Raw genomic sequence first — 22,975 nt, forward strand, 5'->3', positions numbered from 1 at the left:
ATGAAGCGTAAACTTTCATATTTATATTCTAATTCCCCAAATACTCTGGGTGAAATAAATGAATAGACCTCTTTCAGGGAGGGTGGTTGAGTTTACAGTAATATCCTTACGGTCTTAATTTACCATGTTTTAGTAGTGTGTTGGTTGTAGATGGTTGTTTTGGATTCTGAGATGTCCTACAATCCTCTGAGATGATCTTTACCTGCTGGCCAGTATCCCTTTCTTCACTTGTTTTGAAGCCCATTGCACGAAGCAAGAGACCCCCTTCTTCCACGTAGGAATGTGGATCTGCAGGTTTGTGCTTTGATCATGCAAAACAGTTGGGTCTTGTCTGTCATGTAAGTGCCAGGAACCAATTTATATCCTGTCATGTTGGAGTTTGTGCCCTACAATCTGACGTTTCAGTTTTCAGGCTGTTGAATGCTTCCCACTTGATGCTGGTAAGACTAGAGATGTCTCAGTAGCTAATCAGACGAGTCATCTGTTCAGTGCACCAGTAGCATGTGAGAAGTTTTATACATTACAGCTCGAATTACAGTGAGATATGTGCATCCTTTGTACTATTTTGTTTTAATAACCCTGTAAGCAAGTCTTATATTCAGAATGGTAAGATGTAGTTACTTTAAAAGTTCACTTTTACTGACTATGCAGTGCTGTGGCTTTCACTTTATTTATAAAAAAAATAAATTATTATTTTGCAACCCAGTGGTTACGTGCTGCTGTGCCAAGTATGGTCATTCGAGAGTGTTTTTACAATGCATTAGGTCCTGTAAACCTCTGTAGTAGAAAATGAGCATTTTATGCACAATGTGTGTTAAAACCTTTGAAAATTTTCATAAGTCACAGTGCCAAGGCTTTTGCTAGTTTGTTGATGCTTGACTAACCTGGATTAATGTACAACCTTCAAAGCAATGTAGAATGACAAGCACTGAAGTTTTATGAAAAGCAAGTTGTTACAGTTACTGTCAACATTGTGTTGGATTGTCTACCCTTCCAAAATACCTTCCTGTCATTTCTTTCTACCTATCCCAGTGGATTATGACTTATTCATGCAGACTACAGCCATAATCTGGATCTTCTCCTTTAGGGGATACAGATTATGTAACATGGATACTGAAGGGTTACCATTTGTAGAAGGGGTTTGTGTATTTGTTACTGGAACAGAGGAAATTTTCATTATGGAGCAGTAACTTGTGTTTATGTCCATAACAGTCTTCAGGTTTCCATTGTGTAAAGCTTTACCTCTGTGCTGCACAGACTTTTGAATTGTGTTCATCCCTCAGGGTGGGCTCTTTGCTTCTGCTCTGTTTGGTGCAGTCCATCTTTAATGAATCACTTCACATTTGTTAAAAACTAGAGTTGCTGGTAAAACAGAAATGCAGCATGTGTCACAGAAACTTTCCATAAAGATACTTTTGATTATATAAAACCTCAATTGACCATTTTCTCTTTCATAGTTATCAGTCAGAATGGAGTCTTTGTCCTTGATATGGCTGCAAAGATTGATGCTACAGCAGACTACATTTGTAAAGTCAAGTGGGGAGATGTCGAGTTCCCTCCCCCTTTTGGCAGAGAAGCATATCCTGAAGTAAGTATTTTATTTGTGTTTCCTTCATATTTTACAAATAGGTTACTCATTAAGCTTATTTTTAACATTGGTTATTCTTCTGTGTAATCTCTGAAGTTAATTTTAACAGTAGGGTAAGATGAAGTTTTGGTTGGGATAATTGCCTCTGTTGATTGGCTTGAGGATAGAGTTACACCAGAAGTTACCACTGCGAGCACAGGGCTTGCTGTTAAGAATAATTTTATTCCAGTTCTGTAATGGAGCTTTTGGATTTGTTTGCTTTTAACAGTCACCCATTCATTTTTTAAACCACTTAACACCTACAGAGTCAGTGTGTGTGACATTTCTGACTATTAGCAGACTAGGTTGTGTGTACCTATAGCTTTGAGGCTGAAAGAAAAGTTAGAAGTGAAAAAATCTTTTCATTTGAACAAGGAAAAACAAGGTTTTGCATTTCTTGTTTGGCTAAAGTGATTTTCTCATTTATTGTGCGTATACACAGCACTGAATTCTGCAAGTTCAGTACCATGCTAAAGTGATATGAATGTGTGTGGTCTGCCTTTCAAGTAATCCCAGCTTGAATGGGACAAGATAGCCCACTCATGTAGTACTACAGCCATGATTAACACCACAGCATACTAGAGCTGTCAGCATTAAGGAGTTTATCTGTGACTGGGTAGATTGGTAGCAATCTTGAGTAGGGCGGACCAGACTTCCTTATCTCCGGCACCAATTTCTTGCAGCATCCTCAGACATTCCCATTCCATCTGAGAGAGAGAGTCTATCATGTACTGGGTCAGTCCTGCAACCTCTTTCCAGTAGTTAATTTTTCTGTTGCACTTTGCATGGAAAGTGCTTTTTGGAGGTGGTGGTCCTCATTGGGTGTACACACCACTTTGGCTGATTTATTGGCTATATTCTGACATTCTACCTAGTTGCAGTGCTCTTCGTTCACAGGATCTGTGCCCAACAGTCCTGTGAAAGAACTGTATTTCCACTGCTTGTATCCACACTAACCAGCACTTGTCCTCATAGTTGAGTTTGGGGACAAGTAGTGAATGATAAAATGAAACATTCATCCAGTGACTTAACTCAGTGTCACAATTCAGTAAAATGCCAACTCTGTGCTTGTTGCTCTCTTGTGTATATTCAGTAAGACAGTAAGGCTGGGTGTTCGTTTAAGTAGTTTATTACACACACATTTGGATAGAGAACAGTAACATCAAACTTAAACAAACTGACTAGTACACACATGCATGCATGCTTACACCTTGGCTGCTCACTCCAAAATGGCACTCTTGGTTGCACTTGCTCAGTACTTACATGCACGTGCTCACTGACTGGAATAGCTCTTAAAGGAACATACACACCCTAATCTACATCCTCCCTCTTTGACTAGATGGTCATGCAATAAACAATGACAGTGATAATGAGCATGCAAATTATACAGATATGTACAAATGACAATCATGTCCAGGTTGCTGTGTATTTGAGAGTAGGTTTTGAGATACAACCTGACTTCATAATGTAATAACTAGAACTGGGTTTAGCAACAGGGACAGTCACTGGGGGATACTCTTCTTGAGGACTTTTGGAGATACTTTCAGGAACAGGAACAGATAATGAAATGTTCTTTGGAGCAGGAACATTGGACAAATCACTCTGAGAATTAGTCTTTGTTACAAGCAAAATGTTTCTGGCTGTGACATCGGTAGTCAGTGTTTCCGATTCCGCCTGAATTCCATGCCTTGTGACTCATGTACAATCTTGGTTCTTCATACAAATGTTTCCCAAGTCTAATTCAGTCAAATCCTTTTGCTGCCTGCATCCTCACTCTCTCTCCTTTTAACGGATTCAGTGGTTTGCTGGTTTTACATTGTAGGACATTTGGGACAAACTCTTCTTTAGGTGTTGAGCTTTTACTGCTTTGTTGTTTTCAGCTCTTGGAACCAACAAATTCTTACTGATTGGCCATGTGGTTCTGGTTTGTCTCGACATTAACCTCTGGGCAGGTGAACCAAGAAGATTGTCACAAGGTATATTTCTGAGATTAAGCCTATTTAGAAACTAATCAGTATTATCAGGATTAGTCTTTTCCAGCAGCTGTTTTGCACTTTGGACTGCGCGTTCTGGCTGTGGCTTGACTGTGGATATTCAGGACTACTCATAACATGAACAAAGTCCCACGTTTCAGCAAATCACTTGAACTGCTGACTTGTAAACTGTGCACCATTGTCAAAAATGAGTTTGTGCAGACTGCCATGAACAGAAAAAGGTTTCTTCAACTTAGTAATGACAGTACTGGATGTGAGAATAAGAAGTAGGTCAATCTCAAACCAGCATGAATAAGAGTCTGCTAATACCAAGTAATGTTGACCATTCCATTCGAAAATGTCTGTAGCTATTGTCAACCAAGGTAGTTCAGGAATCTGATTAGCTGAAGTGGTTCTTTTTGTTGATGCAGTTTAGTAATATTACACACAGAACAAGCTTAAAGTTATTCATCATTGTCTTTTGACATAGAAGACCAAAGTACTAGTCCTCTTGCCCTTCTTTTAATTTATCAGTTCCTGGGTGGCCACGATGCAAGATCTTAATATACTGTTGCAAGGATTTTGGATCAATCACTTTTGAACCTTTCATGATGATACCATATTCCATCAAAATCTCATTTCTGTAAGGAAAATACAGCTGCACTTCTGGTGGAAAACAAGATTACTTTGACTGCCATCCCCTACTAATAAAGTGGTTGAGCTACTGAAGAATTGGATCTGAAGCTGTATGAGTTCTAAGCTCATCAAGACATGTGGAAGAAAAAATTCTCACTTCCACGACTTCAAACAGGTTTCTCATTTTCATGCTGTTCAGTGTTTTTTTTCTGGGCAGTCTGGATAAAGTATCAGCAAGATAAAGAAGATTTCCCTTTGTGTAGACCAAGTGATAATTGTACTTTTGAAATTTCAGCATCATGCGTTGCAGTGTCGTAGGTGCTGTGTGCATTGGCTTTTTTAAAATAGTGACCAAAGGTTGGTGATCAGAGACTATTCGAATAGGTCGGCTATAAATATAATCATGGAACTTCGAACATACAGACACAATTGCCAAGAGCTCTTTCTCTGTCTGAGCATACTGCATCTTGGTCTGGGTTAAAGTTCTAAATGCATAGGCAACTGGTCTGCCCTCTTGAAGAATGACTGCACTAGATCAAACTTCGAAGCATCACAAGAGAGAGTCACAGGTTTGTGAACATCGTAATATCTTAGTGGATGGACTGGCAATTCTCTATTTCAGGATATCAAATGCTCTTTGATGTTGTACTGACCAGGACCAAGTTGCATCTTTGTGTGTCAGCTCTCTTAGCTGTGCTGAAAGCTCACTCACATTTGCAATGAACTTGCCCAAATAGTTGACCATGTCAAGAAAACGTTGTAAGGAGGTTACATTGTCTGGAGCTGGCATGTCAAGAATTGCAGTTTGCTTGGAAGGATCTGGTTGTAAGCCTGAACTAGTAAACAAGTGACCCTGAATTTGCATTTCTAAGGATTTAACTTAAGATTCACCTCATGAGCACATTCCAGAACTTTCCTGAGGTTTCTGTCATGTTTGACTTTACCATTGCTTCCTGCAAGAATATCATCTACTATATAATAGCACATGCATAGCTAGAAAAAAATTGCTCCAATGCATGCTGAAAGACTTCACTGGCAGAATTTATCCAAAATGGCATTCTCAAAAATCTGTACCTTCCAAATGGTGTACTGAATGTGATAAGTGGTGAAAATTTTCAGTTGAGTAAATTTGCCAAAATTAACTTTTTGCCTCTAAGACCGAAATAAACAGTAGCATTTGGCATAAGAACAGCAACTTCTTTGACTGTTTGCATTGTATGATGAGGTTGTTTAGTGCTTTGTTCAAGTCTCTTGGGTCAATACATATTCTAATATCATCTGAGCTTTTCTTATGAGCTACCACCATGGAGGATACCCATTTATTTGTTTCTTCCACTGGACAAATTACACCTAGATGCACAATTCTGTCTAGCTCAGCTTTTTGTCTTGCAGAGCTACTGGAACTTTTTGTGCTGGTCTGATAACTGGGCTTCCCTTGTGGTGCAACTTCATGGAGTACACAACTGGGAGTTTGCCTAACTTGTCTTCAAAAGATCAGCATAGTCAGAAAAAATAGTTTGTGTGAAATTTTTGTTGTTCCATGTGCTTACATGGTAGACTTCTGCATTTAATGAAAGCAGTCCCATTTTCAAACTGTCTCTGAGTCCTAACAATGACTGTACGCAGCGTTGCCAGACGTCCCTATTTGGGCGGGACTGTCCCGAGATCAGTAGCCTGATCCCGAGTCCCGCACTGCCGGTTTAAATCCTGGGCAGCCTCCGCTTTGCTTTTTTTTTTGTTTTTGTTTTTTTATTGGCCCGTATACCGGCATACGGGCCAATCAGAAATCGCTAAACACAGAGCTTCTTGCGTTTAATGCGGAACATAGATAACCCGCGGTGGTGGTGCTGTGGTATCGTTGTCACCTCACAGTAAGATGTTGTCCGGTTCGATTCTCCGCTAGAGCATCTTCTGCGTGGAGACATGCATGGATGGGTATACCTTCGTTGAAGGTTGTGCATCAGGGCTGGTAACTCGGCACGTAAAAATCAACTACCAATCATTAGCAGACCGGAGTTCCGCTGTGGCGACCCCTAACCAGGAAAAGCCGAAAGACACAACAACAACAACATCGCAGATGTTCATCGTATTTCACTGTTGCAGTCATTACTCTTGGGTTATCCTGCTGGCAGGTTACCTGCAGTCGGCCAGAATTCCAAAGTCTAGGTCCGGCATCGGTTGCTGTCGCCTCTTCCCTGATGTCCATGCTCCAGGGGTATAAAAGATGCAGCCGATGCCATTTTCTTAAGTCTTTCTTGCCGCGCGGTGCCCGAAGCAAAAGCAGTTTGCAAGTGCCGGTTGGCCGACTCCTGAGATTTTCAAATCCGAATTTCAGAACCGAAGTCTTCATTAAAGCTAAGTACCCCATTGGGGAAACTCTTTTCTTCCTCCAGACCGATGTCAGAAAAAGTTAACAATTGTATTTCTTGTGGGAATTAAATACCTCATAAGGATTTTCACTCTTACTGTATTCCTTGCCTAGGCCCTGATCACAACTTTGCTAGCTGTTGGTTTTGTGCTAGATTTAACAAACGCACTATTAAGCGTCGGTTCAGTTTTGCATTTCATTACTTTGGCCGAAGATTTAATTATATAATGCCGTCGGAACAGCAGACGACCGGAGTTTACAAAAAATGCAAGGACAAGGAAAAGGATAGGCATCCGAGGTCCAAAACCGGCAACGAGGCCTCCGTTAGGCCAGTTGCCGGTTCTCAGTGAGGCGCTTCCGCAGCCCCTGGCTCCTGCTACCTCAGAGCCACAGGCCACTTCCGACTCCCACGTGGAGCCGACTGGGCCTCTGGATACTCAAGGTATTGGACACTCGGAAATCATTCCCTCAGATGGGTCCGGAGCCGCTGAGCACGCCTCTGCTTCTGAGGGTGTCTTCAGACCTACACAACTATATGTTAAGCCATCTTCAGCTTCAAAGACAAAGACTAAAGCTGCTCTAAAGACAAAGAAACAAGTACAGCATTCTCCTACTCAGACATCCATGCCTAAAAAACAGATGCTTAAAATGGCCGAAGACCTAATTACTTTGATCAGGGGTTCCCATCCCCCTCCTGATAAGAGGCCTAGGCAAGAGACAAAATATGATTCTTCTGATCAGGTTTCTATTTCCTCTTGTTCCTCTTCTGAACAGGATTATTCCATGCCTCCCTATGAGGACTCTGATGCTGAAGAATCCATTCCTTCAGCCTCTCCTCCTGAGGATTATTCTTTTGGGGAAACCCTGCATACCATGAGGGAGCATTTCCACTGGGAGAGCAAAGATTATTCTGAATCTAAGAAAAGGCACAGAGACTTTCTGCTACTTCCTTAGCACAGACCCCTTGCTATTCCTCCTGTTCTAGATATTGTAGTAGATGATGTATTTTCATAGTCCGGCCTGTCCCCTGACTCTTTACCCCCTGCACCTGCTAAGCCAGACAGATACTACCTTTAGTGATTTGAACTATTAAACTTTCGACGTTCTAATATAGACTCGTTCAACCAGCTACTTGAAAAATATTCAACTGTACCATAAAGTCTTTGAAATGACAGTTTTCCACGAAGTAAGTGTACTGTAATACTGCACACAGTTGCGAACACTTGCACATCTTGGATATTTTGGATAGTTAATATGAAAAAGAAGTACATAGCAGAAAAATATGGTTATTTTCTCTTTTTTGTACATTTTATGCAATTCAGAAATTATTTCAAGCACTTTTGTAAGCATTTCGAGAATTTTTAGGAACATATAATTTTGAACATTTTATTTAATTATAAAGTCATTGTGAATGGTTTTAATGCTTTTGTTTTACATTTGTTGAGTAAAAAAAAATTATTTAAGAGTTTTAGTACTGTTTTTGTCGTTCTGACCTGTTTGCGAGTTGTTTGAGCTTCGGATAATTCACTTCTGTATCCTCCAACTGTAACTGCTTGCCTCATGGTCCTGAAGCTTTACTTTGCATCCCATTCTGACACCATGTTGCTCGTCTTGCGTATATTCAGTAAAATGATGAGGCTGGGTGTTTGTTTTAAGTAGTTTATTACACACACAAACATAGGATGGAGAATGATAACATTAAACTTAAATGAATTAACTGACTGACTAGTACACATATACATGCTTAGACCTTGGCTGCTCACTAAAAAATGGCACCCTTGCTTGCGCATGCTTAGTACTTGTATGCACGTGCTCACTGACTGGAATAGCTCTTAAAGGAACAAACACACTCTGATCTACACTTGTCTACTGAAGAGTCTTGATCTCCTGTACTTTCAGTTGTGAACAAGATTTAAAGATAATTAAACTCCACTATCATGGATAGCTGCTGCCATGTCATCATCAGAGTAGTCCATGCTTTTACCAACACTAACATCATCTTCACGTTGGTGGTGCTGATTTTCATTCCATTCTCTTCCTACTTAACAGTGAACCACTTCAGTGTACAGTGGAGATCTGTCACTTAAGACCAAGGGGTAACATAGTTAGCAAAATGAAATGCAACTGCTATGTTCCAAAACTGGGTTCTTGCAAGCATTGGCTTTTTCTTGGTATTCAGTACACTTAAGCATTTCATTCACTTCAGTTCCTGATCAGTATACCATCAATATTTACATATGCCATTTTCATCTGCTTGACTTCCTAAGCCTGTAGATGAATCTCTGTAGTTGTAAAGGATATTATTGCTATGGCTCTTAACACATTGACTACAAGTCTTTCTTGCCGCACGGTGCCCAAAGCAAAAGCAGTTCGCAAGTGCCAGTCAGTCGACTCCTGAGATTTTCAAAGCTGAATTTCAGAACCGAAGTCTTCATTAAAGCTAAGTACCCCGTTGGGGAAACTTTTTTCTTGCTCTAGACAGATGTCAGTTAACAATTGTATTTCTTGTGGGAAGCAAATACCTCATAAGGATTTTCACTCTTACTGTATTCCTTGCCTTGGCCCTGATCACAACGTTGCTAGCTGTCGGTTTTGCGCTAGATTCAACCAACGCACTATCAAGTGTCTGTTCGATTTTGCATTTCATTACTTTGGCCGAAGATTTAGTTGTATAATGCCGGCGGAACAGCCGACAACAGGAGTTTACAAAAAACGCAAGGACAAGGATAGGCATCCGAGGTCCAAAACCGACGATGAAGCCTCTTCTAGGCCAGTCGCCGGTTCTCAGTGAGGCGCTTTCGCAGCCACTGGTGCCCGCTACCTCAGAGCCACAGACCGCTTCCGACTCCCATGTGGAGCCGACTGGGCCTGTGGAAACTCAAGGTATTGGACACTCGGAAATCAATCCCTCAGATGGGTCCGGAGCCGCTGAGCAGGCACCGGCTTCTGAGAGTGCCTTCAGACTCACACAACTATATATTAAGCCATCCTCAGCTTCAAAGACTAAAGCAGCTCTAAGACAAAGAAACAAGTACAGCATTCTCCTACTCAGACTTCCATGCCTAAAAAACAGATGCTCAAAATGGCCGAAGACCTAATTACTTTGATCAGAGGCTCCCATCCCCCTCCTGATAAGACGCCTAGGCAAGAGACAGAGTATGACTCTTCTGATCAGGTATCTATTTCCTCTGATTCCTCTTCTGAACAGGATTTTTCCATGCTTCCCTATGAGGATTCTGATGCTGAAGAATCCATTCCTTCAGCCTCTCCTCCTGAGGACTATTCCTTTGGGGAAACACTGCATACTATGAGGGAGCATTTCCACTGGGAGAGCCAAGATTATTCGGAGTCTAAGAAAAGACTCAGAGACTTCCTGCTACTGTCTTAGCATAGACCCCTTGCCATTCCTCCTGTTTTAGACATTGTAGATGATGTATTTTCAGAGTCTTGACTATCCCCTGCCTCTTTACCCCCTGCACCTGCTAAGCCAGACAGATACTACAGGGTCCCGGATTCTCATAAATTCCTATATAAAAATCCCGCAGCTGACCCAGAAACTATATCTCAGGGTCCCAAGGGGGTTAAGGCTACTACTGCGAAAAACCCTGTCCCCTCTGATAGGGATTCTAGAGCTCTAGACAGATGGGGGAAAAAAGTATACACTTCTGCCACCCTGGCTGTAAGGGCTTTAAATTGTCAATTTCATATGCTTTAAATATCAGCAATATTTACTGTCACTACTTAAACAGAAAATGTTGACAAATACTGAATGTTCTGAAAACAAGGAATTGCAGGATTTATTGCATGCAACTGAAAAAGTGGGAAAGCATACTTTGCAGTGTGGTTATGTTTCACTGGAGGCCTCTTGCAGGGCCGCTGTTACAGGTTCTGTTATTAGAAGGCATGCTTGGTTAAAGGAACAAAATCTGCCTGATCATGTTAAAGCAAAATTATTAGCTGCACCATTACAGCATGATACTTTGGTACTGAAGCAGAAGAGGTGTTGAAAAAAATGGAGGATAAAGCAAAATCCATGCAGAACAGTCAAGGATTTCTTACAGGTACTGCCACCCAGGTTTAGTAGGAACTGGCCTCCTAAAAATTGGTCCTTTCCAGTGTCAGACAGACCGCAAAGAGGCAGATACAAGCGTCCTAGAGGCTGATCTCAGCCCCAAGGCTCATACAGGCCTAAACAATGGGGTGCTCCTACCTCCAAAAGCGGAGAAGACAAAGCGCAACCTTACAGGAAACAGTCCCAGTGACTTTCCTCTCCCAGTTCCAAGCAGTTTCCTTTTGACCGCCCCCTTAGGGAGAAAACTAGCACTTTTTTCATCAAATTGGCAAATGGTTACCCAAGGTAAATGGGTTCTCAACATAGTATCCCAAAGCTACAGGTTCCATTTCCACACCCTACCAAGGTCAAAGGGCATGCCAGACCTGCTACACAGTCAATGGGCAGAGGCACAAAAACAAATTACAGCCCTCATGGACATGAGGGCCATTCAGCAAGTACCACAATAAGAGCAAAGGCAAGGATTTTACTCCAGACTTTCTAGTGCCCAGGAAGGACAAAACCTGGAGACCAATTCTGGACCTATCTATACTAAATACCTTTCTGGAAGTTCCAAAATTCAAGATGTTAACTCTTCAGCAGCTACTTCCCATGCTGGGCAAAAGGGCTTGGCTAGTAACTTTGGACCTAAAAGAGGCATACCTGCATGTCCCAATCAGACAGTCTTGCAGAAGATACCTCAGAATCATAGCTGGCTCAATGCGTTACCAATTCTCTGCACTGCCCTTTGGCTTATCTACTGCGCCCAGGGTCTTTACAAAATGCCTGGCACCAGTAATTGCGTTTTGCAGACAAAAAGGAATTCAGATTTATCCGTACTTGGATGACTGCCTAATTCAAGCAGAGAACAAAGACACTCTTCTAAAGCATCTGGCGTTTGTAAAAAGATTACTAATTGGCCTAGGGTACAAATTAAACGAAAAGAAATCAAAACTAGTGCCCTCTCAAGAGTTAATATTCTTGGGCGCAAGTTTAAATACAACTGCCCAGGTGGCTTATCTCACGCCAGACAAGCAAAAACAACTGACTGCTTACTTCAAGAAACTGGCAACAAAAACCCACTTATCTGCAAAGAAAATCCTGCAGGCCTTGGGTTTCATGACATCCTGCATTCTACTAATTCCATATGCCAGACTGCATATGAGGAAACTACAATGGTATCTGAAAAGTGTTTGGACTCAGCATTTCCACAGCCTGGAGACAGTAATTGCACTCATTCTCTGCCTACAACAGGAGTTTCGATGGTGGGCAGAAGCCTGTCACCACAGCAAGGGTCTGCCATTCAGATTACCCACAGCCAGACAGACACTGACAATGGATGCATCCGATTATACCTGGGGGGCCCATATGGCAGGAAATTGTATTCAGGGCACATGGCCTGCAAACCAGATGCATCTTCACATCAATCAAAAAGAGATGCTAGCTGTTCAAAATGCCCTGACAGCTTTCAAAGACCTGCTTCATCCCGGACCATTACTAATAGACAGACAACACTACGGTCATGTGGTACATAAACAAGCAGAGAGGTACTCATTCTTACCCCCTCTGCAGACAAGCAATGACCTTATGGGAAACAGCATTGGCCTTTCAACTTCACCTGCAAGCTCAATTCCTGCCAGGAAAAACAAATACTCTGGCAGACGAACTAAGCAGAAACCTCATGGATCCCCACGAATGGAAACTGGATCCACAAGTCTTCAGGATGATAACAAGGAAATGGGGATGCCCAGACATAGATCTATTTGCCTCCCCTCACAGCTGTCAATTGCAGAGATTTTGCACAAGGACTTACCACAAGCAAGCATGGAAAGTGGACGCCCTATCATTCAGCTGGAAAAATCTAACAGTATATGCCTTTCCCCCACTACCTCTCCTTCCCAGAGTACTCCTAAAGGTCAGACGAGAAGCCAAAAATGATTCTTATTGCACCAGACTGGCCACACCAGCCCTGGTACCCAATCCTGAAGAGCTTGTCTCAAGGTCCAGAATGGATATTGCCTCAAACTTCTCACTTGCTGACCCAACAAAGCAATCAGATCTTGCACAGCCAACTCAGGGCCTTAAATCTGGCAGCATGGCGGATAATGTAGCCATAATGAACACTCCCCTTTCAAAAGCAGTTATGGATGTTATCTTGGAGGCCAGGAGGCCCAGTACCAGAAAGTCTTATGCAGAAAAATGGAAGAGATTCTGTGCTTGGAACCAGGAACAAGGCATTGACACGTCTGTACCAAACATTCCTCAGATTTTACAATACCTGACGGAGATGCTGAACAAAGGCCTTTCTTTCTCATCAATTAAGATTCATGCCTCTGCCATTTCTGCACATTACAATACGGAACCACCTATCTTGTCTCACCCTTTAATAAGGCAGTACCTCAGAGGGGCCAAAAACATTAGGCCTCCAAGGAGAGCACCAGTTCCGGCCTGGGACCTCAGTTTTGTTTTGGAAAAACTCACACTGCCTCCTTTCGAGCCAGCATCAACAGCGGATATTAAATTCTTATCCTGGAAAACAGCTCTGCTCCTAGCCATTACCTCTGCAAGACGAGTCTCGGAGTTACAAGCACTCATGGCTGTGGAACCTTTCATCATTTTTCATCCAGACAGGGTTTCTCTGAGGACAAACCCTACATTTACGCCTAAGGTGGTGTCCAGTGTGGCCCTCAATCAAAGCCATTCACTTGCCTACCTTTTATCCAAATCCACAGAACAAGGGGGAGAAAATTCTGCATTCTTTGGCTATACATAGGCAGTTACACTTTTACTTGGACAGAACTAAAGCTTTCAGAAAGACTGAGCAACTTCTAGTGTCATATGCTGCAGGATCACAAGGAAAGGCTGTCTCAATTTCTAAATGGATAGGCCATTGCATCCGTTTCTGCTATTCTCAACATGGCAAATCAGTGCCTAAGGGCATTAGGCCTCATTCCACCAGAGCAGCAGCTACTTCAGCAGCCTTTCTCAGGGGAATACCAACCAAAGAAATCTTAGAGGCTGCAACTTGGAGTTCAGTGCACACCTTTACAAAGCACTACCACTTGCCTCTCTAAGTCCAGAGCAGGCTTTGCCACTGCAGTTCTGCAGGGTCTCATAGCCTCTCCTAATCCTATTTAGCCCAGCCACCCTTCCTCAGCTTTGGGATTCAACCCAAGAGTAATGACTACAACAGTGAAACATGATGAACATAGTACAGTTGTGTACCTACCATAAATGTAGATGTTCGAGTGTATTCACTGTTGCAGTCCAGGTTACCCACCCATCATCCCCCTTCTCTTTGCTGGGCCTTATCTGCACTTCTCTATCCTATACAACCTTTTTGGTGTATTTGCTTGTAGATGAAGGAAATGTTATTTTTGTGTATGCATTTCTGTTTGATATATATTTTTCAGCCTACCTATTTGGGTCACCTGACATCTGGGGCAAGAAAAACTGAAGAAAATGGCATCGGCTGCATCTTTTATACCCCTGGTGCACTGACGTCAGAGAAGAGACGGCAGCAACCGACGCTGGACCTAGACTTTGGAACTCGGGCCGACTGCGGGTAGCCTGCCAGCAGGATAACCCAAGAGTAATGACCGCAACAGTGAATACACTTGAACATCTATGTTTATGGTAGGTACACAACTGTACTTTGTACAGCAAGAGGAAAAAAAAGTCTTGGCCAAGTGTAGGAGGAGCAAAGCCCAGTGTACTAAAAATCCCCTATTCAGTCTTAATCCTAAGAGGTTAATTAATACTTCAGTGGCTAAATTTGAAGAAAAAATAACTTCTCAGGAAAAGGGCAACCACAGAGCTTTTTACAGCTTTGTCTGCAACTACAAGGGAAATGGGCAACAATGTGCAGAACTTGCTGTAAATGGCATCACCACAGTGAACCAGAGGCCATTACTAACCTATTGGCTGACAGGTTCAGCTCAAATTTCTGCCCCCCCCCCCCATTTCCCCCGATAGTCCAAAGGAAATACTGCATATCACAATCCAGCTAACCATTATTAGCGAACAGATCTTCAGTGCACTTTCTAAGGGCAAAAACACTGCATTGATGGGCCCCAGTAACATTCTGGGATGTTTACTAAATAGCATGAATCATGACCTCTCTGGTCCACTTGAATCACTTTTCAACTGAAGCCTACAGTCAGGTTTTGTGCCCAAGGATGGAAAGATGGCTACAGTCATTCCCCTGTACAAAGGAGGTTCAGCCACCAATCCAGGTAACTACAAGCCCAGAAGTCTGACCAGCCCTATATGTATGGCCATGGAAAGAGTCGTTGTTGATATGATAAATGAAGGATATAGGTAACCTGAAAACACTGGACCCATCACAGTTTGGCTTGTTAAAGGTGGGCAACTTTGAGAGGGTCACCATAGCAATGGATGAGGGCAAGACTGTACACACAGCTTACATCAACCTAGCCAAAGCTTTTGATACAATGCACAACTCTGGTATTGTAGACAAGCTCAGTAAACTAGGTATAAACTTTCTCACCCACTGGGATAGCCAGCTTACCTCACTGATAGGACCCAGGAGGTAAAAATAGTGAGGCCATCTCCACCAAGAGGCTAGTCACTAGAGGAGTCCCCCACTGCCTGGTACTGGGCATGCTCCTTTTTGGCATCAATTTCTCTGAAGTGGAAGAAAACATGGAATATTTGTGGCTGACTAAGTTTGCAGATGATTTCAAGATGGGTTTATCATGAACTTTCCTGCAGAGATGAGCATTCTTCAAGAAGACCTATATCTAACAAATGGTGCCAAAGCCATGGTCTTAAACTCAATGTTAAGAAATGCATAATTGTGCCCATTGGGAAGTCAACCATCCTTGCTAATTATCATGTTGAAAATACTGCCCCTAAGAGCTGACCCAGTGGTCAGGGGTCTGGGAACGCATGTAGACAGTAGCCTTACCTTTGACCACCACATGGCCACAGTATTGAGGAAATCCTTTTATATTGCGCAACTTAGTGCATGATACCTGATGCGTAGGTCTAAAGAGGTCATTACCCCAGTGTACTCTGCCCTCATCAGACCAATCATAAAAGTATAGTGCTCCCTTCAGTATGTACCTGACTGGGCATCAGCAGCAACTAGAGCGACCTCAGAGGTTCCTTACAAAATGAGTACAAGACTTAACAAACCTGCCTTATGCAGAGGTGCCTTAAAGCCCTTTACCTCTACTCGGTTTCCTTTAGATTGCTGAGGGGTGATCTAGGCCTAGCTTACAAGGTATCCACAAACTACACACTTACAAATCTCTTGCATATGCGTTAAGTCAAACAGTACCTTGCATATGTGTTAAGTCAAACAGTACCAGAAATACAGGGTCTAAGGACCTAAATTTTCTCTGTGACTTACACGGAACATGCTGGAGAGAGAGATAATGTATCCCAAAGACCGTCCCTCCTATGAAACGGGCTTCCCATCCATGTGAAGCTGAGTTTGTCTATTACCAAATTTAGGTGCAACCTAGACCACTGAATTGGGAATAGGAAATTTACACCACATCTGGCATCCATGTACGATATGGACAGAGGTAGCTTATAAATGTCTGGCCCTCAATATCCTATTTGGATACAGGACATTCTTGTAGCAAAACATGGCTAGACTTAGAAAGGGCCCCCAGCCCATTCTGATTTGTCTGCCCCTTTTTACCATAAATTATTCTTTGTTTTAATAATGAATCTGGTCTCTTCTAAGCCAGTTTTTTTGACTCCACTATATCTTTGAGTCACCCAAGCTCATAGCATAAAGGTTTGGCAAAGGCATGTTGTATTGCAAGAGCTTAGCTACTCCTAAGTCTGGGATCACAAACAATTAGAACAACTGACATATTCCAGTTCAGTCATTTGCAATAAGGCAAGGCTTCCTTGCACATTTTCATGGGGGGGGGGGGGTAAACCTCCAGGCATTAGTTACTGACAACAATGTCAAGCCTATCAAGCTCTTTCTTTAGGAAGCTCGGAGATCTGACCATGTAATAAGTATGCATAAGCAGTTACATCTCAGTCATATATATTTAGATTAGTTACTAACAGGCTTTCATTGTCAAGTGAGTGTGATGTGAACTCGCGTCATCTGAAAAGCTGGACTGTTTCTTTATCTCAGTAACAATGATGTGTATAGTTTGTCTAGGTCCTTGTGTCACTGTGAAGAACAAGTGTCTAAACAGCAAATACTTTCCAGGCTCACAATTCTTGAGCTTCTTTTTAATTACTGCTCTTTTATTTGTCTGTCCTGTTCGCAAAATGATTAACGTGCTAAATATTTTCAAGGTTTCTTACTCAGCAAGATGAAGAAATGTGTGGGTTACTGTACCTTCTCAGGCTTCTCAACTGATCTTCTAACAGTAAGAAATAAATTAAAATTCTGAATACAGGTTTTCCATTTTTCCACTAAACTGCTTTCTGGCAGTTGAATTCCTGGTAATTGCAGCTGGACCATTCTTTATATTAATTTCATACTTCTAAACACTTAAACTCTCAAAAACAACTATTTTCATTTTTGTAAATACATTTTTTAAATTTCTGAGACTTTGCAATGTCTGGTTGTTTTCAGGACTTTTGGGAAGCCCTTCATGTTGTCTTTACCTTGATTCCTACTACAGAGACATAATACGCCATGAACTTCAGATTTGTGTAGATAGGCATTAGCGTATGTGAGGATAATCTACGCCATATGCTAGACCACATTGGAGAATGCAGGCCTTCCCCTGTCGCACTCAAGCCCATTTATTCCCTAGCAGTAAAAGTTTCCACAGCTACGCTAAGATGAGAGCCATCTGAAGGGAGGCATCATTTAAGCAGATACTGTAGAAGTTTGTACACTTGCTAGCAATGAGAAAGCATTTTCTGTACAGGTACAATACCTTCCCATCTGTGAGTGCACTCTCCCTTAACACTCTGAGGACAACCAGCAGGCAGTCATCTGGCGAGACGCTCTTCAGTGGCCTCATCGGCTTGGCCAATCTGTACTGCAGGGAGTTGGAAGTTTTCAGATATGGAGAAGTTGATGTGCTCATTTTTTTTCAGGCCTAGATACAGCAAAGGTTCCTTCCTGCCTTCTCAGCCCCAGTGCAAGAAAGTTCAGCTCCATCCTTTGCTATTCTGCCCCAAGCCCTTCAGCTCTAGGATTTATGTATCTGGTCACTTTTCCATCACCAAGGTCTGCTCCGATGGCTTGTCCTCTTCAGGCACCCATCATTTCTTTGCCTTCTAAACTCTGCTGTATCGGAGCAGAGGACATTTTGGAGCTGAGAGATTGGGACAATCGACACAGGTTTGGGGTCTACTCTCCAAGTTTCAGAGTCATGCCCTCCCCTTCTGGGCCTTGGCACGTAATAGTTTAACTCCAGTCTGTGAATCAGAGCATGTTAAACTGGTTGTAGAGGCCAGTGTCTCACTTAGGTCTTCGGGTCTGAGGATCGTCTGCTCTGGGCTTCGGCCTGAAATTCTGATTTCATTGCCATTGAAATGATTTTCTCTACATCAGAGATAGAATGGTTGGTGCCAACTGGTCATTCTCCCCCATCATTGATATCTGGTTCTGCAAATGCACATCAGCTTGTCCTTGGACAGCCCACACCTCTGGGCATCCAGGTACTCCTGCCTCCCAGGTCACTCCAGATTCTCTTGTCTGGGAGGGGCATGTGAAGAGGCATTGTAAGAGGAAGCGCATGGATTCCTTGAGGAATCTTTCACCAAGGAAACTGACCTCAGTGAAGGGGAGGTCTCCCCTCCACTTCCCCTTGCAGTGACCTTTTGGCGAGGAGCTGGAGTTATAGCAGCCCCCATCCTGGAGGAGTCGGTAGTTTTTGGAGGCCCTTGCTGTGGTCCTATCCATGTCCTGGGTGGTTCCCCATCAAGATGCACTTATCTGTCTGGTTCCAGCACACCTGGATCTCTCTCTCTGCCCTCTGAGATACCAATCAGGAAGAAGTGTGACAAGATTTTAATGTCTCCTAAGGTCTGGCCTCATTGGAGTAAGGGGCCTGCAGTTGAAGCAATTGTGATGGCAGCTGTCACCCAAAATGACTTTTTGGGGGAAGGGTTCCTTGGTCTGTTCCCCAATCCAATAATTCAGGGCTTTGGACCATTTAAGAAAGCACATCTGCACTTCAGTGGCATTGATGCTAACAGCTCTAAACTATTTAGCTCATTTGATGTGACTTCAGAAGAACCTAGTGTCTGAAGTGTCAAAGATAAATGAAGATACAGCAGTCTACGGCAATGCAGAAGACTCTTGAGATGCCGTTGTTTACCATACGGTCTATCACTGATTTGTCAATGCTTCTGCTTTCCAGTGCAGTCAGTGGCCCATCTCTCTCAGCTGGCACCAGCATTGCTATGTGCTGGCACATCTGCATGTGGCTTTGAAATTTTGCTGACTACTTTAAGGTGTCTTTTGTCAGTAGTCTGTTAGGTTTTTCCCCTTTTGGCTCAAATTCAAGGACACGTAAACTAGGACTGAGCAAACATGAAAGACTGTCTGCTGTTTTAGTGCATTTTGCCATGCCCCAGCCATCTTTCCCCAAGAAGTGAAAGTGGAGCAAGTCTCTCTTTTTTTTCAGAAGTTTTACAGCAGCCCTTTCAAGACTGTTCTGATTAAGGTTCCCCTGACAGCAGTGGATGCAATCAAACTGGGCACTATCCACATGGTAGAAGCAGTCTGCCGAAGTAAGGCTTCTGTGGAGAGCTCTTTGGGAGGCCTTTTCAGTGTAACCTGAAGGGTTTCCCAGATACTGTTCGCTGGAGCAGTCTGAGTTCGCTTAGCTCTCCACTCAAGCTTGGCAGGCCATCACTTCGGATGCAGTAGTGTTGTTATATCCAGAGGGGTTGTACTATTCCCTTTTGGTTTGCACACAGAGAAACAAGAAAATCATTTCCAGATGTTCCATTGCATCAGAGAACATATGCAGTAGTTGAAGTTAACCTTCTGGCCAGTTGGGTCACCCAAGAGGTCCCACCAGACAAATGAGTTATTCAGAGTCTGTTCCAGACTCCTTTTGGTGCCAAAGGAAAACAAGGATGTAAGACCAATTTTGTTTCTAAGCAGGTTGAACACTTAATGTCAAGTATACCATTTCTGGATGGTCATGGTACAGTCCATTTTGCATCTGTTGAAGGATGACTGGATGTGCTCGATAGAGCTCATGGATGCCTGCCATCATATAAAGACTGTAAAGGCAGTCCAGGAGACTTCTGCACTTTCATCTGGGAGCCAAACATCACCAGTTCAGAGCTGTTCCCTTTGGCCTTACCATAGCCCCCTGGGTGTTAACCAAGTGCATGACAGTTGTGACAACCTGATTCGGGCTGCAGGGGTTTCCAGTCTTTCTGGACCTAGATTGGCTCCTCACCGCCTCCATGAGAGGGTTTCTCATCAAAGCTCAGGACTCCTTTTTCCAGCTGTGTTGATACTTGGATATCATGGCGAACTATGAAAAGTGTAGTTTACTGCCTGTTCAAGTGTTGGGGTTAATTGGCTGCCATTTGGATATGGTTTCTGGACAGCAAAACTTCCAGTTCACAAGTTAATGTCTCTTTGAATGGAAATGTCCCATCTGCTCCTATTTTACAACCCCCCCCCCCAGCCTCTATGACTTCTGAGACTGTTGGAACACATGGCACCATTGATTTGCCTGGTACCTGTAGTGAGATACCATATAAGGATCCTTTGGTGGATATTAGCAGCACAATGGTTATATCTAACACAACCTATGAATTTTCCTTTTGATGTAATGAACTCTTGTTTGGTGCAAGTGAGATGGTAGTTGGTATCGTCTCGTCACCCCTGGATAACCTTTTGATCTGAAGTAGGAGATTCATTTGTCTGCAACCTGTGGGTTATGGATCCGATATCGGATCCGAACCGGCATGGTTTACCAGCTATGGATCCAAGCTCTCAGCTCCTCCCCTCACCCATAATGCCCTGCTCTACCCTCATGACCTCAGATCTCATTTGCCGCGCATGGTGACCAGATAGTGTTTTTCCAGCTCTCCAGCTAAGTGATATTTCTTGTATCTAAAGTGTTTAAATTTAAAAATTTTTGTTAAAGTTGTGTGAAAGTGTAGGTTTCCCTATTATATTATTACTTTTTTGGTGTTTAAAACTTAATTTTAATATCCCTCCCCTCGCTGGTAGCGTAGTGTGTGTTTGGGCCTGTGAGTGGTTTTTGTTACTTTACTTTTATTAGTTCTAGTAACATTGTTTGTTTGCTTTTGGGATGTCTGAGCAGCCCAAAGCTATTTTTTCTAAGTGCTCCGAGTGTGGCCATAAGCTTTCCCCAGCTGATGGCCACACTCGGTGTGTTAGATGCCTGGGGGTTGAACACCTCACATCTGGATGTTCCATTTGTGCAGGGTTCAACCCCAGGGCTTTGAAGGAGCAGAGGTCCAAGCTTGTTTTGGCGGGTCTCTTGCCGCCGGACTCGGCTCCGGCCTCCGCTCCTTCGGGGGTAACCGTTACCACGGTTGTCCCCTCTCCGGCTCCCCCCCCTCCTCCTGGGACTCAACCTCCCTTTAGTGGTTCGGAGGAGAGGGAAGCTAGGAAGAAAGACCGGAGGGAGAAGCACCTTAAGCGGCGGGCCGAGACCTCTGTTTCGGCCCCGCCAGCCAAGCGGGCTTCTCCCCCGGCTTCCTTGTCTGCTGGCTCTCCCCCTCCTCGGCTCCGGTCTCCAGCGTGTTTTTCACCGGGACCTGAGGAGGAGGAGACCCGATCTCCGTCGAGGCTATCGAGGAGGCACTCAAGGCCTACCTCGGTAGCCTCGTCGAGATCAACTTACAGCCTGTCGGACGCTGATCTGGACCGGATGATGAGAAGGTTCATCCAGGCCCAGATGCAGATGGGAGTGCTCTTGCCTCCCCCCCCTCTGGGGGGGAGCTCGACCCCCTTTTTCAAGCCAATTGCTCCTTCTCCGACCCGCTACCCGGGTTCGGAGCAGTTGGAGCCGAGCAGCTGGGGGGCGGGGGGTGGGTCGGCGCCGATAGTACTTGGTACTTCGGATCCGACCCTGCCCTCGAGTGCATCGGATCCGACCTCTCGGAGCCTGGATCCGAGCTTCGGATCCGGGGGGATCAGTGCTCCTTCGGCGCCGTCTGTGTCGGAGCGCACTGTCCCTTCGGATCCGAGCGCTTCGGCGCCGGCTCCGATCCACTCGATCCGAGGGGAGCCGATTGTCGGATCCTTTGGTCGAGGTCGGCTCCCTTCGGCTTTTGATGTAGTGGAGAGGGCCCTGTTGAGGGTCTCCGGACCCCCGGCACTTGTTTCGGCTCCGTCCCGCGCTCCCTCTGCACTGGGTCAGGCTTCCACCATCCGGCCATTGGGACAGCCCGCTCCTGTGCCCCAAGCTGTTCCCCTGGGACAGGTTACTGTTTGCGAGGAGTCCTCTGACAGCCCCCCAGAGGATGTTCCTCGCAAGCATACGTGCAAAAGGAGGCACATTGACTCCCCCGAGTCTCTCACGGAAGACACGGATTTGGAGGAAGGGGAAGGCTCCCCACGATCACCCCCCGATCAATTTTTCAATGATGACCAGAGATGCCAAGACCTATTGACAGAGTTATCAAGATTGTATCTTCTCAGAAGACATATGCTAGAAAATGGAAATGCTTTGCACTGTGGGTTTTGTCTAAGGGGGCTAGATCCCTTTTCAGCTTCACATAATGTTATTCTTGATTCCCTTGCTGATCTTTTTCAGTCCAGTGCTATTAAGTTTCAGCTTGCTGCTGTTTTTAATTTTCACATTGGCAGCAATAACACTCCTTTAGCTACCCTTGTGATATCTAAGGCCTTCGTAAAGGGTATGTTCTTGTTACTATCACCAACTTATGATTCCATTCCTCCTTGGGAATTGCCGTTGACGCTACAAGTACTAGGTAGCCCTCTTTTTGAGCCTTCAGCCACCATTTCCTTAAAGATGCTTTCTTGGAAAATGAATTTCCTAGTGGCTATTAACATTGGTGAGACAAATCTCTGAGCTGCATGCATTACCCTCCATCTTTCCAAGTTTGATTTTTCATTAAGGCAGGGTTATCAGGGCTAATCCCTCCCTTTTGCCCAAGGAAGCCTCAGAGTCTACTTTGCACCAGTTTATTCCTCTGCATGTGTTCTTCCCGAAGTTTAGTATTAAGGGTGAATATTTACTGCATTGTGTGGACGTTCATAGACAAGTGAGATTTTATTGGACAGAACCAGAACATTTACAAATGTTTCATTTTTCAGTGCTAGGTTGGACAGGACAGTGTCTAAAGCTACCATATCCAAATGGCTTTCTGATTGCATTTCCTTTGTATACAACCTA

At 43.8% G+C, this 22,975-nt stretch overlaps 1 protein-coding gene across 1 annotated transcript in view; it reads left to right on the top strand.

Moving 5' to 3' along the window:
• Positions 1-22,975, top strand: part of ACLY (ATP citrate lyase) — a gene marked incomplete at its 5' end in the record, with an annotated part of 1,378,630 nt that overhangs the window by 427,488 nt on the left and 928,167 nt on the right. The window contains 1 exon segment of the mRNA XM_044054761.1: positions 1,458-1,588. Within this exon segment, the coding sequence (XP_043910696.1) occupies positions 1,458-1,588 (131 nt within the window).

The sequence above is a fragment of the Protopterus annectens genome, chromosome 13.part0 (genome assembly GCF_019279795.1).
Source record: "Protopterus annectens isolate FY-2018-M chromosome 13.part0, PAN1.0, whole genome shotgun sequence".
NCBI lineage: Eukaryota > Metazoa > Chordata > Ceratodontiformes > Protopteridae > Protopterus > Protopterus annectens.